Below are 23,499 nucleotides of genomic sequence, written 5' to 3' on the forward strand. Positions count from 1 at the left end.
CTTGACGCTCCACGGCCTCCGCCAACACTCTCGCCGCACGATGTCGACGAGCGAGAAGGCGCTGAGCAACGGTGCCAGCCTCCTCGAGATTACGCGCGCGCAAACACGCACCATCGAGACTCAGGCACGCAGCATCGAGTCCCAGGCACGCACCATCGAGTCTCTCGTGAAGAAGCACATCGAGACCAGCTCGGCAAGAGAGAGCGATCTGCTCCTGAAGAACCGCGAGCTGCGCAACAAGCTGCGCGAGCTGCGCGAGCTGCGCGAGCTGCGCGGTGAAGAAGCGCACGGGTGAGCTATCTCTGACCCTGTGACCCTCGCCTTGGCTCACGCTTTGAGCTCAGCACCACGTCGAGCCGCGAGCCACCCATTCCGGCGCACGATTCCTCAAGCGCTGCGCCGTGCTCTCACACGGGCACGAGCTGCGGTGGTAGCCACGGCCTGGAGGCGCCGACTCGCGAGGTGAGTAGGCTGCTGCTGTCAGCGATAAGACACGTGCATGCAGTTCCACAGCGCTGACTCCGCCGCCGATCCCTTGTCAAGGACGCAGCGAAGAAGCGCAAGCTCGCGACCAACGAGAGCCGCGAGGATGCGCCGAGCGCCGGCAGTGCGCAGCACGGCGCCTGCTCGTCATCGGCGCCCGACATAGCTTGCCCGCCCGTCCGTCGACTGGGCCCTCTCACGCCCACCAGCTCGCAGAGCACATCGCGCTCAGAGAAGATGCGTCAAGCGCTCGACGTCTTCGACACTTCCCGTGCGCAGAGCCCGGTCACGCCTGAGCTGCCTCGCCAGCAGAGGTGAGCCGCATTTCCTTGCCCAGCTTCGCGCCTGTACATACATGCTGACACTGTCGCCGCCGTCAGCGCGCTCCAGCCTATCCGTGCCGCTTCGCCCGTCTCCGAGGACAGCGGTGACAGCGAGCTGCGCATTCCAACGACCAAGGAGCTGCGCTCGCCGCCGCCCACCCGCGCCGCATCGCCTGTCCGTGCCGCATCACTTAATTCGGAGGACGAGTCGGAGCCCGAGCTCGTCGTCCCGCGCGCGCGCCCGCCCTACTACTGAGTCGTCAGCCACCCTGCTGCAGGCCTGGGCACTCGGCTTGGCCCCATCTTTCTACGCTCCTGTACTTCTAGCTCGTGTGACGGTCACGCTCCCAATTCATCTCTCTCGTGCGCCTGAGCATCGGTCGTCGCAGTGCTCATTCTCTCCCCCCTACTTTACCAGCTCCAACCTCCCCTCTCTCTCGCTCGTAGCATGCCAGACTCGCGGACTACCCACTGTTCTCATGCGTGCTCACGCGCGCCCGCATATGCTGAACTCTCCTCGATTCTCGCGACCAGTGACGGCGAGCTTCGCTCTCAATCGAGACAAAGCTGAGTGGAGAGGAATCTTCGTGGCATCGACCTCGCTTTTGCACACATTTGCCCCCCCCCCCCCATCCTGAGCACGCGAGGGCTGCGTGGCAGGCTGAGGGTCGGCCGACACCATCTTGTCGGTGGCGCTGCTGACGCATTGTCGCTACATAGCTTGAACAACACAGACTGCCTCGTAGAGAGGCTGAAACAGACTTTGTTGGCGATCTTTAAGAGCCCAGCGGCAGCTTCGTGATGCTACAACGAGCACGAGGCTCTCGCGCCTGCCTGGCGGGCACTTTACGCGAGACGCGCCGCGTCGCTCCTGAGCAACGGCGCGCCCAAGGCGGGGGGCCGCACGCCGCGCCGCGCGCCGCGCGCTGCGCACATCTCGGCTGCCCGTGTCGCACGCTGCTTGCCTCCGCACCACCACGCCACTCAGCGCCTGCCTGTGAGTTCACTTACTCCTTGACCTCGTACTGCCCCGTCTTTGACACCTTTCATCGGCAGCCGCTTCACTGTACGCACGCGGCCCACCACTCTCTCCAGTACTCGCGCTGTTCACCAAGATGGCATCGGTCTACGACGAACTGCTTCACAAGAACCAGCACCTCGAGGCGAGCGGCGAAAGTATGACTCAGACGATCCAGGAGCAAACTCAGGTCATCAAGGATCTGGCTCAGACGCTCAAGCTGCTGGCCAAGTCAGTTAGCAGCTCGCAAGAGCAGGTGCGCGCGAAGCACTTTGAGCTGCGCGAGAAGGACTCAGAGCTGAGCGAGATGGCCGAGGACATGCGCGAGATGAACAAGGAGCTGCGCTCGCTGCGCGACAGGTACGTTACGTGGGGGTACCAGGCTGCCCACATCACCGCTCACCTTCTTTGCTATCCATCCGTGCGAACAGCGACGCCTCGGCTGCGTCTGTATCTTCCCCTCGCAAGAAGCAGAAGCTTGTGGCATCCGACGAAGAGCACTAGGTGAGTCGACGCTGTGCCGAGCGAGCAAAAAGAAGAGTCGCTGATGCTTTTGCAGTGGGCTTCGCATCTTCGCGCTCTGAGCAGCCCGCCTCGCCGCTCGCCTACCTCACGTCCAGCTCGTCCATCGACCGAGCAGGCGCTTGTACCATTCTCTGAAGCCTGTCTCGCATCGCCCTCGCTCTTCCACCGCAGCTGGCGCTTATGTCATTCTTTCTAGCCACTCTCCAGCCACTCATGTACTTGTACCGCGCTCGTGCGACCCGCTTTCCCTTCCTCTCTCCTCTTGACCTCGCCGACTCAACCATTTCTTCCTGCCTTTCTGAGCATGGACTTGGCGGCGAGACTCCGCGATGAACGCGTGTCACCCTTGCCCGCCATTCGTGTGCTCATTGATGAGTGGCCTGCGTCGTCGCGGGCCTCAAGAGCGTTGAAGCCCGCCATGGCATCGGGCAAGGAGGCACGGAGGCTTGCACGAAGCTGTATAGAGGATCTCATCACCATTCCTCTTCGCAGCGGCAACACTCGAGCTGCGTGCTCTGGCAGCGGGCCGTGTTGCTCGTGCAGGCCTGGCAGGAGCTGCCCGTGCTTTTGCGAGCCTCAGACTGACTTGCACCAGACAACAGCGGCCGGCAGAGGACGTGGCGTGCCTGCAAGCTGGAAAGGGAGACTTCTCGCTGCTGCCAGAACGTAGCGTGCCACAAGCAGTTGCTGCGAATGAGCGTGGCCTGGCAGCGTTGGGGCGAGAAGAGGGGCGCGGCCGGCAGCGTACACGTGCCGCCGCGCGGCGCGCCAGCTCTGGGACGTGCACGCGGCGTAGCCGCCACTTGCCTTCGCACCACCATCACCTCCGATCGACCATCTGTGAGCACACCTGAAGCCGCGCCAGGTGGCTGCGTGCAGTCTCTGACACTCCTACTCGAAGTCAAGCACGCACGCACGCCGCACTCGCTCCACGTCTCGTCCGGCGCTCCTCGCCGACGCACTCCACGCGCACACGTCTGCACCGCTACTCCGGCGGCCACCATGGCGCCCACCCAGCAAGAGCTCGATGATGCGTGGCACAACTTCCTTCTGACGGCTCAGCGTACGCCAGCTTTCCTCAAGGACTTCGACATCGACTTCCGCCGCGAGGGCGGCTTCGCCATCTACAAAGCTGATGATGCAGCTTCCACCACCTTCCCGACTCGTCTTCCCGATAACTACCACGCCTATCGTCGCAACTTCGAGCGTTTCAGGCGTGCTAGCAGACGCATCTGCAAACATTGGCTTGCAGAGGGCCCGGACATCGCAGCGGGTACGCAGGTAAGCAGCAGCGGCAGTTTTTTTGGCGGGCCAGGACACCGACTGACCCCAGCTCACAGGACGGCCTGTCCGACGAAGCGTTGGTCGACATTTCACACGGCGTCACATACCCGAAGGGGCGATTTGCCTGCGTATACGCCCTTCTGCACAACGATCTCGATCTGCTGGACGGACCGAGCGTAAGACTCATCGGCCAGACGACCGACGCACATGCGCAGGAGGCGGCTCATCGCCGTACTGCCGATATGCAAGTGCGCCTGTACCCTCTTTACATCCCGTTGATCGCAGATTCGAACGAGGAGGAGACTCGTATCGTTGGCAAGCACTTCCTCATCGTCATGTGCTGCTCCACGCTACCCGAGGCGGGAGGCTGCAACTTGCAGGTCCTCGACGACCACATGCCGCAGGGCAGCAATCTCCCTGCACTCCGCGAGCCGGACAACAAGAGGCGCTCGGCGACGGCGTCGGCCGAAGAGCAGCGTGCCGAGAAGGCGCCGCGCTACGAGGCGTGAGCTTGGGTGAGTGCGCGGCGCCAGAGTCGAGGGGAGTGAGGTGTCGTGGTAGTCCTTAGCAGATGTACGCCATTGTGCGGCACCCGTGACATTCGAGGCCGTAGGCATCCGCAGGCCCTGGAGAGCCCCGCCCATTCTGCAACACGACGCTGACCTTCTGCACAATCTGACCTCATAGTGCGTCGCTCGCAAAACTTAAGCCGCTCGTCTGAGCGCGAGGAGCGCCCAAGTCTCGAGCCGGCAGCCTCCGTCGCGCCACCGCGTCACGATCGTGTCACCTTCTTTCAGCCGCCCGTCACCTCGTCGGCCTCTCTTCTTCTGCCTCAACATCCGCACGACATCTTCTTCACCGGTCCATGCATGTATTCCTTACCCCATGTCGCGCCGCTCGCCTGTCTCGCACGCTGCACTCACTCGCGCGCTGCACGCACTCGCAAGTCACCGCCCGATCGCACGTCCGCCTCACGACTTCTCAAGCTTTTCACCACCGCCATTCGAGCCAATCCAGCGCACCTTACCACTTCAAGCCTTCCTGTACTACCTCCCAGCTTCTCGACCAGCCCGAGCCAGCCTCACGACCAACGTTTCAGCCTTTCAAGCCTTCCCAGCCATACTACCACCGTCCGACCTTCACGCCTTCCTGTGCTTCTAGCGCTACGCCCCGGCCACGTTCAATACCATCCTCATCCTCGCCGCGCCGCCGCTGCGTGTCGTGTCTGCAAAGCTGATTGCTACCGCGTCTCTTCCCGCTCCGCCTCTTCCCGTGCGCGTGCTACCCGCGAGCGCAGCGTCTCAAGCAGGCCCACAGCGCCGCCCGCGCCGAGGCCGAGCACGAGGCTCCTCCGCACTGATGCGCGCGGCAGTTTGTCTGAAAGACATGTCAGCGATGCCGCAGCGGGCGTCTTGGCGAGACTCACAGATGACAGCTGCGCCCGCCGCCAGCAGCACGCCGGCGCCTGCGCCCTGTGCCGTGGCAGCCCCGGCATTGATCAGCTCTGCGGAGCGGTCGTCGCGGGTGCTCTGCATCACAGGCGCAGGCAGCAGATAGCCAATGCCCGCGTGCAAGCCCACGAATGCACCGCTCCATGCGCCCAGCCTGGCGCCGCGCGCTATCCCTGCACCTAGCGCCGAGAGGACGACCTTGTAGTTCTGCGCAGGGGTCAGCCACAGCGTGCAGAGTGGACGAGGTGCGGCGCACCTTCGTCTTGTTGTAGAAGAACCAGCCCTGCACCGTCGTCGGCTGCCGATGTGCATTCTCGGCCATGAAGACCTTGGCCGCGCGCGAGGCGCCGCTGTAGATCCCGGTGCTGAGCCCGAGTGCAGCGGCGAGGAAGGGCAGCGAGGGCGGCAGCGTGGCGGGTGCGGCGGCCGGCGGTTGGAAGGGTGCCTCACTGGGCGGCGGTGGCGCGGGCGCAGGTGGAGCGACCTCCACCGGCGGCGGTGGTGGCGCTGGCTGCGCGCTCGTGGATGCGGCGGGCGCAGACGACGAAGAGAAGGGCCACATGGCTGGGTGATGGTGGAGAAGAGGAAGCAGGAGCGCGGCGCAGTGTGGAGGCGACGCGGCGCTGCTGCCGCCGTCGCTCGCTGCGCGGCGCCCCATGGCACGGCCTCGATGCCGCACGCGCCTCTCCTTCCCACCACCACATCCCACCATGTCGTCCTCCCGCTCCGAAGGCTCGCGCCAGAATGCGCACGAAAAGGCGCGCGCCGTCATGCTCTCCGAGTTTGAGCGGCAGAAGGCCGACCTGAAGCGCGAGGCCGAGAAGAATGCACGCCCGGCAAAGGAGCGCTTCACCGCCAAGAGCGAGAGCATCGAGGAGACGCTCAAGAAGCAGACCGTCGGCCTCGTGTCCGCCGAGGACTTCAAGCGCAGGAGAGAGGAGCTGGAGGAGGAGAAACGCAGGGAAATGGGCAAGGGCGAGGCCAGGTGAGTGATGTGAAGTGCGACAGGGCGAGCGTAGCAAGGCAAGGGGAGGAGCACATCGGCGTGACGAGCGTCGCAGCCTTGAACAGCAGCGCAGTCGCAGCAGCACTGCTTTGCGCTCTGGCCAGCACGCTGACGCTCGCCAAGGGCATCCTCACCTGCAGCAGCTCGGCGGAGCGCAAGAAGAAGCGTGCCAAGGCCTCTCGCGCCGTGCTCTCCTTCGATGCCGATGACGGCGACGACATAGCGCCGGCACCGATCAAGCGGTCAAAGGCTGCATCGTCCTCTGCAGCAGGCAAGACGAGCCTCAAGAACCCCGAGGTCGACACGTCCTTCCTGCCCGACCGGGCACGCGAGGAGGAGGAGGCCAAGCTGCGCGAGGAGCTGCGAAAGGAGTTCTTGCGGAAACAGGAGGAGCTGAAGCGAGAGGAGATCGAGATTACCTACTCGTATTGGGACGGCAGCGGACATCGCAAGAGCGTCAAGGTGGGTGTGGAGCGAGGTGGGCGCAGAGGCGGACTGGGCGACAGACGGCACGTGGGGGTCATGGGCAGGTGGCCTGCGAGGGCGTGCGCGAGCATGAGCGGACCGCTCGTCTTGCCCAAGCTGCTGCAGCCTCAGCACGACGCTCACACCCCGCTCTCCAGGTGCTCAAGGGCGACACTGTCGCGACGTTCCTCGAAAAGTGCCGGCTGCAGTTCCCCGAGCTGCGCGCAGCCAGCGTCGACAATCTGATGTACATCAAGGTGCGTGCCTGTCTCTCTTCTTCCATCCTGCGCCGCGCTCTGCTAAACATGCGCCTGCCTGCAGGAGGATCTGATCATCCCGCATCACTACACCTTTTACGACTTCATCATCAACAAGTCGCGCGGCAAGTCGGGCCCGCTGTTCAACTTCGACGTGCACGACGACGTGCGGCTGCTGGCTGACGCGCGTGTGGAGAAGGACGAGGTGGGTGTGGGCCTGTTCCTGCTTCTGCCCCTGTATTGCTGACTCTCCTCGTTCAGTCACACGCTGGCAAAGTCGTCGAGCGCTCGTGGTACAATCGCAACTCGCACGTCTTTCCCGCCAGCCGCTGGGAGCAGTTCGAGATGGGCAAGTCGTACGGCAACTACACGATTGCCGACCGGACATAGACGGAGCGGGGGCGTGCGGTGCAATGCTCATGCTTGGACAACGATCTCATTCGTCTGCGAGCTCTGCGGGCCACCACTTGTCCTGCAGTGCCTCATCTCCCGTCCGCTCATCAGGCCGCGCCACCTTGCCGCCCTTCACGAGCCAAGTCTCGCTGACGCCTGCTTGCGCTTCTTGCTGTGCCGTTGAATGCCGCTCGAACGCCTCGAGAGGCTTCGCCAGCGCATCACAGAGCGTCTCGCCCGCCTTCTCCTCACTCTCGAGGAACGGCAGCGGAAGGTACGACATTGCGTACATGCCTGCGCGAGCGAAGAGTGACGCTTGCCGTCCGAGTCCTGTCGTCGGCACAAAGCCGGGCTGCACGGCTACGAGCTGCAGGCTAGCATCGGGATGCGACGCAGAGAGTCGCCGCGCGAGACGCCGCACGCCGAGCGCTTGTAGGAACTTTGAGTGCACGTAGAGATCTCGCCCAGAGCTTGGTGCGGAGCTGGAGAAGAGCGAGTCGAGATTGGCTGGGAGACATGGGTCAGCGTATGCCGCAGATGTGCAGCCGAGCAGCGCGCACCGGGATCAGCGCGGCGGTGCAGCGCCGAAGAAGTGAAGACTACGCGTGCCTGCGGCGTGTCGAGTAGCAGCGGGAGGAGCGGCTTGAGCAGAATCAGGTGTGCTGAGAGGTGGTTAGGTCTGGCGGCTCTCTCGCGCGCGGACAGAGCCACGCACAGAGGTAGTTGACGGCACAGCTCTGCTCGACATTGCCATCGACATGCAGCGCGTCTGCCGCACCGGCCTCGTCTGCAGACATGTGCTTGGCATCGGGCCAGATGGCGGCGTTGAGAAAGACGACAGTGCGCTGTGTGCCGTGCTGCAGCGCCTTGACCTGCTCCGCCAGCCGAGGCGCAGCGGCCCGCACGGCGCGCAGGTCGGCTAGATCGAGCGGCATCTCAGCTAGCGAGCTGTGCGGGTGCGATGCGAGAAGTGCAGAGAGACTGTCGATGCCTGAGCGTGCGCTTGAAGATGGACGTGTGAGAAGCAGAAGCTTGTATGGCGGCGGCAGTGAGACGGGTGCGGTGAGGAGCAGGCGGCGCAGCGCAGTGAGACCCTGGAGGAGCGTGAGCGGCGAGGCGGGCACTCCTGCGTCGCACACGCACAAGGCCGGAATGCGCGCCAGTGGCGATGATGAGCGACATGCTGTGCTGCGAGACCTGTGCGTTGCGGTGCTTGCGGCCCTCGTTGTGGTGAGAAGGCAAGAGAGGCGGCGCCACGGCGAGGCGCGCAAGTTGCCCCGTGCGCATTGCGCCTCCACCGCAGCGCGCGGCGCCGAGCTTCCTTCTCGCCTCCATCATCCCTCTACACGTCGCAGCTATGAGCAGCGCCGCTAGCGCCACAGCCAGCGGCAGTGGCAGTGGCAGCGGCAGTAACGATGCCGCGCTGCACGCCCACTTCCTCGCCCAGGCGCCCTCGTACCTCTCGCTGCACTCGCACCTCAGCACCTCGCTCTCGCAGCTCGACGTGCTGCACGGCTTCCTCACCTCCTTCTCCGCCGACCTGCTCACCGTCTCGTCGCACATCGCCGAGCTGCAGACGCGCTTCCAGTCGCTCGAGATGCGCCTCGGCAATCGGCGAAGGCTGGAGGGCGCCCTCGACGCCGTCGTGCGCGACGTGGCCCTCGATCCGGCGGTGGTCGACGGCATCGTCAACACCGAGCCGGGCAAGCCGTGGGCCGAGTGGCTGCGCGAGCTGGAGCGCGTGCTGCATGCTACTGCCATCGGCGACTCGGGCGCCGTGCAGCAGACGCGCGAAGTCGTCGAGAAGCTCAAGCTCGTGGTGCGTACCCTGCCTTGAGCTGCGTGCGCCTGCCGTCTCTCTAACGCGCCCTCACCAACAGGCGGCAGCCAAGCTGCGCTCTTCCATCCTGGCGCCGCTGCACTCCATGCGCAAGCAGCTCTCGACCAATGTGCCGATGCTTCAGGCGCTGCTGCTCGCCTCGCAACGCGCCTCGTACGGCTTCCTGGCGCGCCACGCGCCACGTGTGGCCATCGACGTGCAGCGCGAGTACGTGGCCATGGCGCGCTTGTACTACGAGACAGGCTTCAGGCGGTATGCACGTAGCTTAGGAGTGGCCAGAGAGAGGGCGAGAAGGAAAGAAGCGCGATGGGGCATCGCAGAGCGAGGTGAGTCGAGCCGTCGCCAAAGGAGGGGCATGAGCTGACCTCTGCAGTCGCAGCGGCGACGACGTCGGACAAAGACGCCTGGCTGCTCGAGTTTGCCGGCGAGCGCCTCGACAATGCGAAGCTGGAGGACGGGCCGCCCGTAGTGCTGGCGTATCAGGCAGACGACCCCAACTACGTGCGTCTTTCTCTGATATTCCTCACTCGTCTGCCCACTGACGCTCGACTGGTGCTGCGCCCTGCAGCGCACCACGCCCGAGGCACTCTTCCGCTCTCTCGCCCTCGTGCTGCTCGACAATGCTTGCGCAGAGTACACATTCATCTGTCGCTTCTTCGACGATCTTTCGCTAGCTGCACAGCCGGGCGGCACCTCGCACTCCTCGAGCGCGCCGCGGACAAAAGGCGCGGCGGCACGAGGCACACGAGCGCTAGAGGACATGGCAGAGGAAGGGCCCGAGCCAGAGGAGAGCGCCAGTGTGATGGCCGAGGAGGAGGGAGAGGAGGAAGTGCAGGGCACGATTGTGGCACTCAGCGTGCCAGAGCAGCGTGCGCTCGAGATGCGCTCGGCGGGCGACGAGCTCTGGCGGCAGGTCATGGAGCCGGTGCTCGGCACATGGACGGTGAGCCGCGCTCTCTTTCATGCTCTTGCACTGCTCACACTGTCTCGCGGCAGACGTTCGTCAAGTCTCTTCTCACACCGGCGCCGCCGCTGCTCTCGCTCCTCACCATGATCCGCCTCAATACCTCTCTCCTCTCGCTCGCGTCCTCTCGCGGCGCAGGGCGCGTGCTACAGCCGACGCTCATGGCGTTCAAGATGCAGGCCTATCCGCTGTTGCAGAAGGCATTCGGCGCCGAGCTGGACTCGCTCAAGCGTCTAGCTGACGGAGGCGCGCCGGGCGAGGCGGCGGGCTTGGCAGCTGGCCTTGGCGGCTTTGTGCGCGCTGCCACCGGTGGAGGGTGGAGTGGAAAGGAGGCGAGAGAGTTTGCTGGCACGGTGAGTAGCACTAGCGCCCGAGATGTCTAGCAAAGCGTCTGATCATGCCTTGCCACCCTTGCCTGTCCAGGTCTGCGGCCGCTACGCGCATCTCTACTCCTCCGTCGTCGTGCTCTCCGACGAAGCAGACGACACGATGCTGTTCAGCAGGTATGTGTCTCGCTCTTGCCTCCGCTACAGCAATCTTCTGACCCTTTGCTGTGCCGCAACAGTCTCTTGCGCATGCGCACCGAGCTCGAGCGCTTCCTGACGAGCCTCGCGAGCAAGCAGCGCGCCGCTGAGGGCGCACCTGCAGCGGCGGCGTTCGAGCGCGGAGTGTATGAGGCTGTGAAGCGAGGGCTCGAGGTGAGTCGAGCAGTCAGCACCGCCTATCAGCGATGTGCCGGGCTGACGGACATGCCGCATAGACTGGACCGGCTCCACTCTCGCATCCACGAGTGCAGAGCGAGATGTCGCACTTCACCGAGCTGCAGCGCTCGAGCCGAGCGGCGGCATGATGCACGCGCAGACTGGTGCCGCGCAGAGACGGAAAGGAGAGCGGGAAGCTAGAGAAGCCGAATGTCACCCTTATTATGGTTCGATGCCCATGCCGCCCCATTTTGTTCCCTCGTTTGGTGTTGAGCTATGACATTGCACCCTCCCCCTCTCATGCCCATCGCACGTCTCGCACGTCTGCTCAATCGAACAGCTTGAGGCCCCAGTAGCGCACGCAGCCATACACGACCGCCAGGCTGCCCAGGCTGGGCGCCAGGTCGAGGCGCACCATGGTGTACATCCACAGCGTGCCCAGCGGCGGTGTGCGGCGGATGACGAGATGGTACGGCGACTTGGAGAAGATTAGCATGAGGAGAGAGCGCGCAGGGGAGAGAGGCACATACCTTCGAGTAGATGTAGAGGAAGGAGGCGCCGCTGACTGTTGAAATGACGGTGAGGAACGTCTGCATGAGGAAGTGGCCTCGAGGCGTGCGGGGCTTGCGAATGGCCGCTGTACGAGAAGGCCGTGCTGTCAGCGAAGTACGAGCAAGGCGTATGCTGAAGCCAGGACGCACTGAAGTAGATGAAGACGAGCAAGACTGCGGTTCGCACGTCAGCTGGCCATTCACGGCACGAACAGCAGCGGGCCGAACGCACAAGGCAGTGTCCCGAGCAGCCTGCCAAACTCCCTGAGTGCCGTCGGGTGTTGCGCGTATTGCTGCTGTATCATAATGTCCATCAAGACGAACATGAATGCTGCTTCACCAAGTCTCTGTCAGCTCTCCTCTCAGCAGCACAGGTAAAGGGAGGCACGCACCGAAGGGCATGCCCCAGATGAACAGATCGAGCGTCTGCTCCATGACAGGATGCATGCCGCTCTCCTCCTGCCTTTGTGCAAGGGACGTCGCATCGTCTTGACCATAGCTGTCCATGCTGTCCACTTCACTGCCCTCCCCTTCCTCCTCCTCGTCTGAGCTTGCCCACTCCACCGCAGGGCGTCCTGCACTCTCACGCGCCAGCTGCGCCCGTAGCTCCGAGGGACGCATGCCGTCTCGCCGATCGGCTGGTCGCGCAGAGGTGAAGGGCTGCTTGTTCTCTGGATCGAAGGGGATGAAGTCCGGCGGTCTACACACAGTTCGCGACAGGTCAGCTCTTTGACGTTGCAGCTTCTAGCTAGCAGCCCCCGCCCCCCCCCCCTCGCTGCATAATCTAAGCCAGCTTCCCACGCAAACTCGACACTCACAGCCGCTCCAGAATGCCCGTTGCAGCGATCAAGCGCTCCTGCTCCTCGCGCGAGATATCTTCTGCCTGTGTGGCCTCAACAGCAGCGCGCAGAAGCGCGGCATCGGCGGCGCTGGGCGCTGGGCGCGAAGATGAGGAAGAGGCCATCGTGACTGACGCGCTGGCCTTGCGGCTGGGCAGGCTGCTGTGAGAGAGAGTGCGTTGAGACGAAGCGGCAACAGGAGCGGCGAGGAAGTCTTGTGGGAGAGAGGAAGAGCGCGTGCAGGCGACGCAGAGACGAAGGTGCGGGGCAGAAAGTGGCAGGCGAGTGCGCGTCTCGCTGTCGAGGTCAGAGCGAGAAGCGCACACGTCGCTCGGCGCGCCTCCACCTCACGCGCGCCCGCAGGCGCACGCCGCCGCCCACGCGACCTCGCTCGTCTCGCCTCCGCCCGCTGCGAGGTGGACAGGCGCATGTATGCGGCCCACAATCAGCAGATGCCCCTGGTGCTTCTGTTTCTGCCCTGTGCGTTGCGTACATGCTATGGTGTTGATGACCTGGCATATCCGAGCGGTTGACGCGCGGGGCGCAACGCCTGTCACGCTTTGGAGAGGCTCAGCTCCCAGTCCTTTCCGCGCCGGTGGCTTCTACAAGAACGCTGGACATCACAGGTGGTGCCCGTGTCCGAGCATCGCATACGACTCTCCCTCCGGGCTGTACACTCTGACTGCATGCTGTGTGCTGGTGCTCGCAGCGTGAGACGGCTGCGGGATCCGAGGGGGCAGGCCGCGCTCTCGCACGGGAGCGTCGCGTGGCGCGGCGGTGCTTGCCGCTCTCGCTGGCTCTCGCCAGGGTACAAATACCATCCCCTCGCCTCGCCTCTTCCTTCCCGACCACATCCTCCCATCCTCTTCTACAATGATCCCTCTGCCAGGCGCCGGGCGGCGCGGCGACATTGCCGTCGATCGTGCTCGCGCCGCCGCAGCCGCAGCCGCGTCAGCAAGCAGCAGCCCACCGCTCGACTCCTACGCTGCGCACGCGCACGCACAGCTCGACGCTCTCGCATCAGGCATCGGCCTCTCCTCGCAGCAACAGGCAGCGCAACAACAGCAACTTTCTCGGCGCTCGCGCTCTCCACCTGCCTCATCGGCACACGCCTCCTCCTCTCGCCTACCCACCACCTTGCCCTCCTCGGGCATCTTTGTGCCTCGCACCTCTCGCACCTCGGCCGGCGTACGCAAGCCTCTCTCGCGCTGCTCCGAATCTGAGCTCGAGGGCATCTCCGAGCGCGCAGACTCCCTCCTACGCTCTGCTGCCGTGCGCGAAAAGCTTGCGCCTGCAGAATTGGAGCGATTGCGGAGAGATGGCGAAGAGGCAAGAAGGAGATTGGAGGACATCAGGAGAACGAAGGAGGAGGAGAAGGGCAGGAGGGAAGAGGTACGACTGGTCGGCAGAATGGAGGAGCTGGAGCTGCGAGAGGAGAGCGCAAGTCCAAGGCTCACGAACTCGCCAGCGATGCTGTATGGACGAAGCCCGACGAGCAACTACGCGCTGGGCTCAAGTCCGACACACACGACCGAGGCTCGCCGCTTCGTGCGCGAGCGGGAACAGGTGCGCCGTCCTCTTTCTCTGTCGCCCTACTGCATCGCTCACGCGTCCTTTCTTCAGTCGCCAACGCCAGGTCGAGTCCAGCTTCTCTCCTTCCAGCAAGCCTCCGCGCTCGAGCGGCATACCTACGAAGTCCAAGCTGCCGTCGAACGTCAACGCATCGAGGCTGCGACGCAACGCGCGCTCGCCAGGATGGGCATCAAGGATGACGACGCTCCTTCTGCCTTGCCCGGGAACGCGACGGCGGCGGCGCGTGAGAGGCAAAGAGACGAGAGGGAGAGGAGAGAACAACAGCAGGCGGAGGAAGAACAGGAGGAAGAGAGGGAGGAGATGGAGGGTGAGGGAGAGGAGTACGCAGAGGAGGAGTGGGCCAGAGGCATCGAAATTTGAGCCTTGTTGGCGCCCGCCATCCTTTGCTTTGTGCGTGAGAGAGGTGGGACCGCTGAGCGTGCAGTTCCGTGTGAGACTGGGAGAGTTCGGCTCTCGTCTGTCTCTTCAGGCAACACATCACCCGTCTTCTACTACGCCTCGCTGCGGTCCTCCTCATCGATGCTATCGAACGTCTTTCTATTTCGTGCTTCCTTCGCCCTATACCAGGCGCACCTTTGCGTGCTGCACAAGCGTCTCGGCGTCCATGGCCGCGAGCGCATCAAGCAGTGCAGCAATGAACGTTCCCGGCCCGCGCACCTCGGGCCGCGCGGCGGCGAGCTCAGAAGCGATGGTCATGCACAGCAGTCTGCGGGTCGAGGGAGAGCGTCAGTGCGGTACAGGAGGAGGGCAGCAAGGAGGGCTGACTCACCCCATCAAAGCGCCAGCGATCAGATCATCAGGCTGAGCCTTGACCATGGTGCTCTTCTGTGCCTCGCCCGCGCTGTTCGCAGCCGCGAGGCCAGTTGCAATAGCCACGCCCAACGCGCAGCCCGATCCGGTGATTGCGCCGAGGAGCGCATGTCCGTTCTCGCACGCCAGCGTGCGTGCTCCGTCAGAGAGGTAGTCCGTCTTGCCAGACAGCAGCACCAGGCATCGCTCGCGGCGCGCCAAGGAGGAGACGAGCCCGATGGGATCGGAGAGAGAGCCGGCGCCGCTGTCGACACCGCGGGAGGTGACCTCAGAGAGACCGGCGATCGCAGACAGCTCGGCGGCGTTGCCCTTGAGGAGCGTGATCTGCGTGTGGTCCATGATCTCTGTTTGGAAGACGAGGTGAGCTCTTGCGCAATGGCAGGGGCAGAGAGAGCGCACCGTTGACGGCGGCCTTGCGGAATGCGGAGGCGCCGACGCCCACTGGGTCGAGCACGACGGGCTGTGACGGGCGTCAGCTTTCAGCTACTGAGTTTTTGTGTGCCGCCTCGCATGGTCTGATTCACCTTCCGTCCCCGGTTTGCTGCGCTGCCGACAGCCTTCATGCCTCTCCTAGACTCTGCGCCGATGGTGCCGATGTTGAGCACCACGGCACCAGTGACCTTGCCCAGATCGTCCGCCTCTGCCTCCTGCGCCGACATGATAGGGCTACCGCCCAGCGCCAGCGTCACGTTCGCCGAGAGCGTCGACGAGACGTGGCTGGTGAGCGTCTGAATCAACGGCGGCGAGCCGTTGCGGAGCGAGGAGAGGAGCAAGGCGGAACGCTCCACGAGTGCCTTGACGTCGGTAGAGGAGCCGGCGCCAAAGGCAGCTCGCAATTGCTCCGCGCTCTGCTCGGCACGCGAAGCTTTGAACGCGGCCACCTGCTCCGCCAGCTCGCTCGCTGCCACCTCTGTATCCTTGCGCGCCATGATGGCGCTGATCACCGCAATTCCAGCAGGAGCAGCCGTGGGAGAAGAAGCACCGAAGAGCGCCCGTGCCGCGGTCTGCTGGTTGAGACCGCCAATCAGCACCGCCGGGAGGCCATCGAGCGCCTCGATGATCTGAGCTGCCTGTCGTGCTCCCAAGACGTCGTCATCGACGATGCCGGCCTTCGACTGCGTGCCGTAGATTGGGCCTACGCCTGCGTAGTCTGCCCCGCTGGTGCGCGCGTCGCGGGCCTGCTCGACCGAGTGCACAGAGATGCCCAGGAGACGATCGGGCCCGAGCAAGGCACGAGCTTGGGAGACAGGGAGATCCGACTGCCCGATGTGAAGCCCCACGTGAGGAGCAAGCGCGAGCGCGACCGAAAGGTTGTCGTTGATGAGCATCGGCACCTTGAACTGGTGGCTGGCACCGTCAGCGCTCGCTCAGTCTCTGGGCAGCACAGCGCAGCCCTTCTCCTCCATTTGCTGCAGCATCTCTCGATGTTCTCGTCTCTCTGCACTCACCTCGTCGCACACCTCCAGGCTCTTGCGTGCGATGTCCAAGAACTCGTCCGTCTCGACGTCCTTCTCGCGGATCTGTACCAGCGTCACACCGCCCTTGAGCGCTGCTCGCAATGCATCAAGATAGTCGACGCCCGCGGGTACCTGCGAGCGTGCTGTCACGAGGTACACGGAGTAGTCGGCTCTCGGGGGCGCCATGCTGCAGGTAGTGAGGGGGTGGGGGAAGAGAAGGAAGGCGCGCCAAGACGGCTGGACGACGCAGTTGTATTCGGCCTCGCGGTGTCTATTCGCCGAAACACAACTTCACCTCGCGGCCGTGCGCCGAAATGAATTTGAGGCTTGCCTCCACATCGCCTCGACGCCGCTGCGAGGGCCTCCATCTCGCCTCTCTCTCGGTCCGCGAGCGCAGGGCGCTCAGTCTTTCCCTTCACTGACCTGCACAAGAGATGCAGGGTGTTCCTCCTCGTCGAGTGAATCTGGGTTGGCTGCCCTTCGTTGCTCCAAGACACCCTCGAACCCGCCCGGCCGCGCGACTTGCCCTGGGCCGGCAAAGGCCACGCGCCTGGCAGCTCCAGCAGCCGCAGACGCTTGTTGCTTCGCACAGACTCACCGCCAGTGGATGCCCTACTTGGCCACATCTGGGGATTGCAGCACAGCTGGCGGTCAGTTAAGCGCCCAGCGAGATGCGGCGAGAATGCCGCTCTCGGCCGGGCGAAGCGAGATCGACGAGGAAAGTCCGAGGCGTGTGCCTGGCTCGCGCGGCGCGGCGTGCCGATGCGGACGTCACGGCGCGCCGGCCGCGGCGCGCGGTGAGCTTACGCGCGGTCAGGCGACCTGCGGCCGGCGCCGTGCCTGCTGCTCGCGTAGCGCCAACGCGCGGCGGTGAGATTCTTCGGCAGGGCTCAGCCTCCCCTCTTGCCTCTCACCACACTCCTCCAGCTGGCACGCTCCCTGATGTCGCAGGCATCTCCAGCGCCCGCGCTCGCGCGTCGCGCCCAGCAGCTGCTGCTCGACTCGCTCGGTGCCGCGCTCAGCCCCGACGTCGAGGGCTCCTTCGCTGCAGCGCCGCTTGCCGGCAATGTCTCCGTCGCTGATGTCTGGCTGACGGGCAAGCAGCCGGCCCTGCCGCGCCCGCCGGGCAAGCTGGCCGGCCTCTGCCACGACGCAGAGGGCTGGGGCCCCTTCTCGCAGCAGCGCGACCTCGACCTCACGCCGTGCGCCTGGGACTTCTGGCTGCTCTGCATCCCGGCGCTTCTCTTCGGCCTGTGGGGTAGGTGTCGTGTGTGGTGACGCGCTGCTGCCGGGGCTGACCACTTCCACAGCTGCACTCGACCTCTCGCTTCTGGCTCGCAAGCCTGCTCGGCCGCTCTCGCGCCGCTCGACGCACGTCCTGCGCGCCAAACAGGTGCTGCTGCTCCTCCTCGTGGCGCTCTCTCTCGAGACGTGCATCTCGGCCGGCGTGCGGGGCCCGTTCCCCTCCTTGACCTTCGTCGTGGCGCTGCTGCACTCTGCCGCATACGCCGTACTGCTGCCGCTCGTGGCGCACAACCACACCAAGCAGCGCCGCGCCTCGACCAGCGCGCTCCTCTATCTGCTCCTCCACATCCTCGTGCTGGCGGCCAGGCTGCGCACCGAGTTCGTGGCGCGCCAGCACTCGCCGCAGCACGTCGCCGTCTCGGCGGGCGTGCGCATCGCAGCGCTCAGCCTGCTTGTTGCCGTCTTTGGCCTCGAGTGCGCCGGCCCCTCCGTCGGCGGCCCGGCGCAGGGAGCGTACGCACCCGTGGCGCAGGAGGAGAACGAGTCAGAGGACAGCACGTTCAGCAACTTGCCCGACGAGGAAGGCAGCGCAGGCCCGTCGAAAGAGCGCAGCGAGCAGGACAAGGAGTGCCCAGAGAACACGGCCAACATCTTCTCGCGCCTGGCCTTCTGGTGGATGGGGCCCATGATGACGCTCGGTGCGCAAAAGTACCTCAAGGAGGACGACCTGTGGGCGCTGCCGCCCGGCGAGGACGCCGAGAACCTGGGCCTGCGCTTCGAGCACTACTACGCCACGCTGCGCACCTCTGCGGGCAAGCCGCGCATCTGGACGGCGCTGGGCGCCGCCTACGGCGGGCCGTATGCATTCGCTGCCATCCTCAAGGCCGTGCAGGACTGCCTGGCCTTCGCGCAGCCTCAGCTGCTGCGTCGTCTGCTCGTATTCGTGCAGAGCTACGGCACGGAACATGCGCAGCCGGCGTCGCACGGCTTTGCTCTCTCGGCCAGCATCTTCCTTGTGGCCGTCGTGCAGACGAGCTTCCTGCACCAGTACTTCCAGCGCTGCTTCACCACGGGCATGCGCGTGCGCGCCGGCCTCGTCAGCGCCATCTTCAAGAAGTCGCTACGCCTCAGCAACGAGGATCGCGCGGGCAAGAGCACGGGCGAGACGATCAACATCATGAGGTGCGTGCGACGCCAGGTCGCTCTACCTGCTGCAAACTGACCCCTCTCCGCCATCAGCGTGGACGCGACGCGCCTGCAGGACCTCTGCACGTACGGCCACATCCTCTGGTCGGCCTTCTTCCAGATGACGCTGGCCTTCATCTCTCTGTACGAGCTGCTGGGCTGGAGCAGCATGGTCGGCGTCGCCATCATGGTCATCTCCGTGCCGCTCAACACGGTGCTGGCGCGCTACATGCGCAAGCTCAGCACCAAGCAGATGAAGATCCGCGACCGCCGCACCAAGTTCATGTCGGAGATCCTGAACAACATCAAGAGCATCAAGTGAGTCGCCTGCTCGCTAGCCGCCGGATTGCTACATGCTGACCCCGCACAGGCTCTTTGCGTGGGAGGAGGCCTTCACCGCCAAGCTGCACCAGATCCGCAACGTCGAGGAGCTGAGCATGCTGCGCTGGTCCGGCATCGTCTCTGCGCTCTTCCAGTTCTTCTGGACGGCCATCCCCTTCTTCGTCTCGCTCGCCACCTTCACGACCTACTCGCTGACGCAGAAGGAGCACCTCACCGCCGACATCATCTTCCCGGCGCTGTCGCTCTACCAGCTGCTCTCCTTCCCGCTCGCCATGGCCGCAGGCATCATCTCGGCCACGCTGCAGGCCACGGTGAGCGCCCAGCGCATCTCCGAGTTCCTCGACTCGGGCGAGCTGGACTCCGACGCGCGCAAGGTCGAGCTGCCGCAGCAGCAGCACGAGCCGCTCATTCCCGCCATCGAGGCCAAGGCCGGCGAGCCGCTCGTGGAGCTCAAGGGCGCGTCGTTCAGCTGGAGCACCTCGCAGCAGACGCCAACGCTCAACGACATTGACCTCAGCGTCGGCAAGGGCGAGCTGCTGGCCGTGCTCGGCAAGGTCGGCGACGGCAAGTCGAGCCTCCTCTCGGCCATCCTGGGCGAGATGCACCGCTGCAAGGGCGACCTGACGGTGCGCGGACGCACTGCGTACTTTGTCCAGGGCGGCTGGTGCATGGGCAGCAGCATCCGTGACAAGTGAGTGCTTCCGCTGAGATGGCCTGTGCTTGCGACTGACATCACGGCAGCATCCTGTTCGGTCTGGCATGGGAGCCAGACTTTTACAAGCGCGTCGTGGCCGCCTGCGCCCTCGAGCCGGACTTCGACGTGCTGCCCGACGGCGACGCAACCGAGGTGGGCGAGAAGGGCGTTTCGCTCTCGGGCGGGCAGCGTGCACGCGTGGCACTGGCACGCGCCGTCTACGCCCGCGCCGACATCTACCTGCTCGACGACCCGCTGGCTGCCGTCGACGCTCACGTCGGCTCGCACATCTTCAAGCACGTCATCGGACCCGAGGGCATGCTCAAGAGCAAGGCGCGCATCCTCACGACCAACTCCGTCGCCTTCCTGCCGCACGTCGACCAGATCGTCTCGTTCCTGCCGCGCGTCGGTAAGCTCTCGCACGAGCGCGGCACGTACGACGAGGTCATGGACAAGCACGGCGACGTGTTCAAGCTCATCAACGGCCTCGGCAAGCAGTCGTCGCGCAGCCGCGAGCCCTCGCGCCCATCGTCGGACAACGAGGAGGAGCCCGAGGACGCCGAGAAGAAGCTCGACTCGAGCCGCCTGAGCAAGCAGCGCTCGTTCAGCAGCGCCTCGATGCGCCGCCCAAAGGCACTCAGCAAGGGCGCTGTGAAGCGGCAGACGGTGCGCGACCTGCGCGAGTCGACGAAGCCCAAGGAGAAGAGCGAGGAGGGCGCTGGTGCGTAGATGCATCGCCTCGCCGTTCCGCCTCCACGCTGACCCTGCCCTGCCAGTCTCGTGGAGCGTGTACAAGACGTACGCCTCGAGCGCCAGCGTCTGGGGCTCCATCCTCTACCTCCTCTCGCAGGTCCTCACGCAGGTGCTGCAGGTCGGCCGCGACTGGGTGCTCAAGGCGTGGGCGGGCGCCGAGCCGGGCCACGACAAGTACTACCTGACCATCTACGCCATCATGGGTCTCTCGGGCAGCCTGGCGATCTGCGTCGGCCCGCTCATCCTCTACGCCTGGCTGGTCATTGCCAGCGCACGGCGCCTGCACGACGGCCTCTTTGCCAGCATCCGCAGCACGAAGCTGCAGTGGTTCGAGAACACGCCGACGGGCCGCATCCTCAACCTCTTCTCCCGCGACGTCAACACCGTCGACGAGGTGCTGCCGCGCGTCATCAGCTCGGCGCTGCGCACCCTCATGGTCGCCGTCGGCGTTGTCTGCGTGGTGACCTACTCGGTGCCGCCGTTTGTGCTCGCCATCATCCCGCTGGCGTACGCATACTCGAAGGTCATGAAGGTGCGTTTCGACGTGGCGAGTGTACCTCGCATCTGCTTACATGCCAAGCACAGTACTACCTGGCGACATCGCGCGAGCTGAAGCGCCTCGACGCCGTGTCGAAGAGCCCCATCTTCACCTGGTTCCAGGAGTCGCTCGGCGGCCTCTCCACGATCCGCGCCTTCAACCAAGAGGGACGCTTCATCGCCACGAGCGAGGCACGCGTCGACCGCAACCAGATGGCATATTTTCCCGCCGTGTCGTGCAACCGCTGGCTGGCGGTGCGCATCGAGTTCATGGTGAGTGGCCCGGAGGCTTGCTGCACAGAGCTAGCGGCTGATCCGTCTCTCAGGGCTCGTCGATCATCCTCGTCGCCTCAACGCTGGCCGTGTACCTCATCACGAGCGGCTCGGGCCGCATCGACGCCGGCCTCGTCGGCCTGATGCTCTCGCAGGCGCTGAGCACGACGCAGACGCTCAACTGGCTCGTGCGCTCCGTCAGCGAGGTGGAGCAGAACATCGTCTCGGTCGAGCGCATTCTGAGCTACAGCAACCTCGAGGCGGAGCAGTACGAGGCCGCCTACACGGTGCCCGCGGAGCAGCAGCCGCCGAAGGGCTGGCCTGGCAAGGGCAAGGTGGAGTTCCGCGGCTACTCGACGCGCTACCGCGCCGGCCTGCCGCTGGTGCTCAAGGACCTCAACCTCAGCATCGCGCCGGGAGAGAAGATCGGCGTCGTGGGACGCACGGGCGCTGGCAAGAGCTCCCTCACGCTGGCGCTCTTCCGCATCGTCGAGGCAGCGTCGGGCGGGCTGTTTATCGACGGCGTCGACTGCAGCAAGGTCGGCCTGCGCGACCTGCGGCGCGCCATTGCCATCATCCCGCAGGATCCGCAGCTGTGGGAAGGCAGCCTGCGCGACAATCTCGACCCCACAGGCGAGGCCGACGAGCCGGCGCTGTGGGCTGCGCTGACGCAGAGCGGCCTCAAGGACTACGTCAACGGTCTTGATGGCCGCCTGGACGCTGCGCTGACCGAGGGCGCCAGCAACATGTCTGCCGGCCAACGACAGCTGCTCTGCATTGCGCGTGCACTCCTGCGCGGCTCGCGCATCCTTGTGCTCGACGAGGCGACGAGTGCCGTCGATCTCGAGACCGACGACGTCATCCAGAAGGTGCTGCGCGAGATCCGCGGCACGACGACGATCACGGTGGCGCACCGCATCAACACCATCCTCAACGCCGACCGCGTGCTGGTGCTCGCAAACGGCGCCGTCGAGGAGTTTGCGTCGCCGAAGGAGCTGCTCGCAGACGAGAAGAGCCAGTTCAGAAGCATGGCCCTCGAGGCGGGCCTGCTGGACCAGGACGACGAGGAGCCGCAGCAGCAGAAACAGGGCTGAGGCGAGACGGAAGACTGCATCACCCCCCGCATCCCTAGACTGCTCCATCACATAACTTATCGACGGCCTGCAGCAGATTAATGCGATGCTACTGGATACAAATACAGCGCTGAAAAGCGAGCGTTGAGGAGTCATGAGCAGTGCGCTCGCGTCACCGGCCGGCGAGATACAGGCGCATGATGCGGGCAGCTTCTTGTCCGATCGCCAGCACTGTGATTGAGACGGACGGTCGAGGCGAGAAGTCAGCGGCTGCGCTATATGAGAGAGCCGGCGACGGACGGCAGGCTTGCTGGCTGGCATCGGCCGCGCGAGAAAGGCAGGCCGGACCCAATGGTCCCAGCTCTGCTGCAGCTGCAGCTGCCCTCACGACCGGAGAATGGCTGCCCAAAGATGAGAGGCACAGCTGATCCACGCGGCGCATGTCCGTTGCGGGCCCTCCCAAGCGCAATGGCGTGTGCCACCTGGTCACCTTCTTGCCCCGCCCTTCTTCGTCCCGCTCGACGAGCACTCACATTCTCTCTCCCCCTCCTCCAGCCCCTTCAAGAAGTTGACCATCTCCTCGCCCATGCCCACGCCCGCGCCGCTGCCAAAGCCCGGCGCGTCTGGATCTGTCGTGGCGCCATTCGCGCCGCCTCCTGCGCTGTCTGCACCGCCGCTGCCCGTCGCACTGCCCGCTGGCTCGCCATGTGTCGCGGCGACGCGCCCTGCAGCAGCCAGATGCTGTGCGGCGGAGAAGATGGGAGGCAGTCGAAGGGTGTAGGTCTGCGATGCGCGGGTCGTGAGATGGAGCGTTGAGCGTAAGACAAGACGCGCAGACGCACCTTGGAGAGCAGCTCCTTGAGCTCGCTCGACTCTGCGCTGCTCGCCGTACGCCCACGTCAGCAGCTGCTATCATGCCCTGCAAGCGCTGAGCCACTCACAGGCCGCCCAGTCTCGCCCCAACGGCATACCACCACGCGCCCAGCCCCCTCAGCTGCACGCTCCTCGCGTCCGCCGCCAGTGCATTCCTGACGCGCGCAGCGTACGGCCGTGGGAAGGAGATGTCGATGAAGTCATGCAGCGTGAGGTACTCGGCCATCCAGAAGGGCAGCTCGAGGCGCGTGCCGAGGCGGATCAAGGACGGGTCGTCCTCCTCGGGCGCCTGCAGCTTGTCCGAGGCGGCGGAGAGGGCGGGCGTGGCGGAGACGCCCTGCCCGGCGAGGTGGCCGAGGCCGGGCGCGTCGATCTTGAAGTGGCAGGGCAGCTTGAAGGACTCGCAGACGATGGAGGAGAGGTCCCAGTAGGACTGCTGCATGGTGCGTGCGGCGCGAGGGTGGAGGAGCGGAGGGAAGGAGCAGGCGAGAAGCACGCGCGCGCCACTGTACGCGTGGCCGACGCGTGACGCGTGTCGGTGTTGCTCTCGCCGCGCGCGCGTTG

At 65.0% G+C, this 23,499-nt stretch overlaps 12 protein-coding genes across 12 annotated transcripts; 7 read left to right on the forward strand and 5 right to left on the reverse strand.

Moving 5' to 3' along the window:
* Window positions 1-40: 40 nt before the first annotated feature.
* FA09DRAFT_362972 (hypothetical protein) lies at window positions 41-1,117 on the forward strand (the record flags this gene model as incomplete). The annotated part of the gene is made up of 4 exons (XM_025745535.1): window positions 41-291; window positions 345-462; window positions 544-797; window positions 864-1,117. The coding sequence occupies 4 exons, from the start codon at window positions 41-43 to the stop codon at window positions 1,060-1,062; spliced, it is 822 nt and encodes a 273-aa protein (XP_025595612.1). The 3' UTR covers window positions 1,063-1,117.
* Window positions 1,118-1,788: 671 nt separating this feature from the next.
* On the forward strand, window positions 1,789-2,644 carry FA09DRAFT_362973 (hypothetical protein). Its single transcript, XM_025745536.1, has 4 exons — window positions 1,789-1,803; window positions 1,863-2,184; window positions 2,256-2,328; window positions 2,384-2,644. The coding sequence occupies exons 2-3, from the start codon at window positions 1,922-1,924 to the stop codon at window positions 2,326-2,328; spliced, it is 336 nt and encodes a 111-aa protein (XP_025595613.1). The 5' UTR covers window positions 1,789-1,803; window positions 1,863-1,921; the 3' UTR covers window positions 2,384-2,644.
* Window positions 2,645-3,351: 707 nt separating this feature from the next.
* On the forward strand, window positions 3,352-4,142 carry FA09DRAFT_341257 (hypothetical protein; the record flags this gene model as incomplete). The annotated part of the gene is made up of 2 exons (XM_025744421.1): window positions 3,352-3,630; window positions 3,690-4,142. 2 exons carry the CDS (start codon window positions 3,352-3,354, stop codon window positions 4,140-4,142), a joined length of 732 nt encoding a protein of 243 aa, XP_025595614.1.
* A 373-nt stretch (window positions 4,143-4,515) lies between these two features.
* Window positions 4,516-5,653, reverse strand: FA09DRAFT_332241 (hypothetical protein). The gene is made up of 3 exons (XM_025743376.1): window positions 5,341-5,653; window positions 5,060-5,291; window positions 4,516-5,010 (listed from the first exon to the last, which is right to left on the reverse strand). Exons 1-3 carry the CDS (start codon window positions 5,644-5,646, stop codon window positions 4,874-4,876), a joined length of 675 nt encoding a protein of 224 aa, XP_025595615.1. The 5' UTR covers window positions 5,647-5,653; the 3' UTR covers window positions 4,516-4,873.
* Window positions 5,654-5,794: 141 nt separating this feature from the next.
* On the forward strand, window positions 5,795-7,202 carry FA09DRAFT_341259 (XAP5-domain-containing protein; the record flags this gene model as incomplete). The annotated part of the gene is made up of 5 exons (XM_025744422.1): window positions 5,795-6,069; window positions 6,195-6,552; window positions 6,714-6,812; window positions 6,877-7,017; window positions 7,074-7,202. The coding sequence occupies 5 exons, from the start codon at window positions 5,795-5,797 to the stop codon at window positions 7,200-7,202; spliced, it is 1,002 nt and encodes a 333-aa protein (XP_025595616.1).
* On the reverse strand, window positions 7,066-8,429 carry FA09DRAFT_147911 (hypothetical protein). Its single transcript, XM_025739166.1, has 4 exons — window positions 8,349-8,429; window positions 7,921-8,236; window positions 7,766-7,867; window positions 7,066-7,712 (listed from the first exon to the last, which is right to left on the reverse strand). Exons 1-4 carry the CDS (start codon window positions 8,385-8,387, stop codon window positions 7,249-7,251), a joined length of 921 nt encoding a protein of 306 aa, XP_025595617.1. The 5' UTR covers window positions 8,388-8,429; the 3' UTR covers window positions 7,066-7,248.
* Window positions 8,430-8,521: 92 nt separating this feature from the next.
* Window positions 8,522-11,188, forward strand: FA09DRAFT_147934 (hypothetical protein). The gene is made up of 8 exons (XM_025739167.1): window positions 8,522-9,024; window positions 9,086-9,371; window positions 9,419-9,546; window positions 9,614-9,988; window positions 10,042-10,362; window positions 10,433-10,512; window positions 10,575-10,707; window positions 10,770-11,188. Exons 1-8 carry the CDS (start codon window positions 8,563-8,565, stop codon window positions 10,857-10,859), a joined length of 1,875 nt encoding a protein of 624 aa, XP_025595618.1. The 5' UTR covers window positions 8,522-8,562; the 3' UTR covers window positions 10,860-11,188.
* On the reverse strand, window positions 10,976-12,400 carry FA09DRAFT_362979 (hypothetical protein). Its single transcript, XM_025745537.1, has 6 exons — window positions 12,080-12,400; window positions 11,654-11,961; window positions 11,494-11,592; window positions 11,412-11,435; window positions 11,241-11,347; window positions 10,976-11,188 (listed from the first exon to the last, which is right to left on the reverse strand). The coding sequence occupies exons 1-6, from the start codon at window positions 12,223-12,225 to the stop codon at window positions 11,039-11,041; spliced, it is 834 nt and encodes a 277-aa protein (XP_025595619.1). The 5' UTR covers window positions 12,226-12,400; the 3' UTR covers window positions 10,976-11,038.
* A 551-nt stretch (window positions 12,401-12,951) lies between these two features.
* Window positions 12,952-14,240, forward strand: FA09DRAFT_332243 (hypothetical protein). Its single transcript, XM_025743377.1, has 2 exons — window positions 12,952-13,666; window positions 13,724-14,240. The coding sequence occupies exons 1-2, from the start codon at window positions 12,974-12,976 to the stop codon at window positions 14,051-14,053; spliced, it is 1,023 nt and encodes a 340-aa protein (XP_025595620.1). The 5' UTR covers window positions 12,952-12,973; the 3' UTR covers window positions 14,054-14,240.
* FA09DRAFT_332244 (HK-domain-containing protein) lies at window positions 14,211-16,568 on the reverse strand. The gene is made up of 5 exons (XM_025743378.1): window positions 15,952-16,568; window positions 15,028-15,843; window positions 14,903-14,963; window positions 14,463-14,847; window positions 14,211-14,399 (listed from the first exon to the last, which is right to left on the reverse strand). Exons 1-5 carry the CDS (start codon window positions 16,144-16,146, stop codon window positions 14,252-14,254), a joined length of 1,605 nt encoding a protein of 534 aa, XP_025595621.1. The 5' UTR covers window positions 16,147-16,568; the 3' UTR covers window positions 14,211-14,251.
* Window positions 16,569-16,866: 298 nt separating this feature from the next.
* On the forward strand, window positions 16,867-22,182 carry FA09DRAFT_312385 (hypothetical protein). The gene is made up of 8 exons (XM_025740692.1): window positions 16,867-17,218; window positions 17,271-18,387; window positions 18,445-18,708; window positions 18,761-19,423; window positions 19,474-20,147; window positions 20,203-20,711; window positions 20,765-20,989; window positions 21,043-22,182. The coding sequence occupies exons 1-8, from the start codon at window positions 16,903-16,905 to the stop codon at window positions 22,081-22,083; spliced, it is 4,809 nt and encodes a 1,602-aa protein (XP_025595622.1). The 5' UTR covers window positions 16,867-16,902; the 3' UTR covers window positions 22,084-22,182.
* Window positions 22,183-22,234: 52 nt separating this feature from the next.
* Window positions 22,235-23,377, reverse strand: FA09DRAFT_301805 (hypothetical protein; the record flags this gene model as incomplete). The annotated part of the gene is made up of 5 exons (XM_025740379.1): window positions 22,235-22,293; window positions 22,596-22,845; window positions 22,905-22,944; window positions 23,004-23,215; window positions 23,270-23,377. 5 exons carry the CDS (start codon window positions 23,375-23,377, stop codon window positions 22,235-22,237), a joined length of 669 nt encoding a protein of 222 aa, XP_025595623.1.
* Between the last annotated feature and the right edge of the window lie 122 nt (window positions 23,378-23,499).

The sequence above is a fragment of the Tilletiopsis washingtonensis genome (assembly GCF_003144115.1).
Source record: "Tilletiopsis washingtonensis strain MCA 4186 unplaced genomic scaffold FA09scaffold_23, whole genome shotgun sequence".
Classification (NCBI taxonomy): domain Eukaryota; kingdom Fungi; phylum Basidiomycota; class Exobasidiomycetes; order Entylomatales; genus Tilletiopsis; species Tilletiopsis washingtonensis.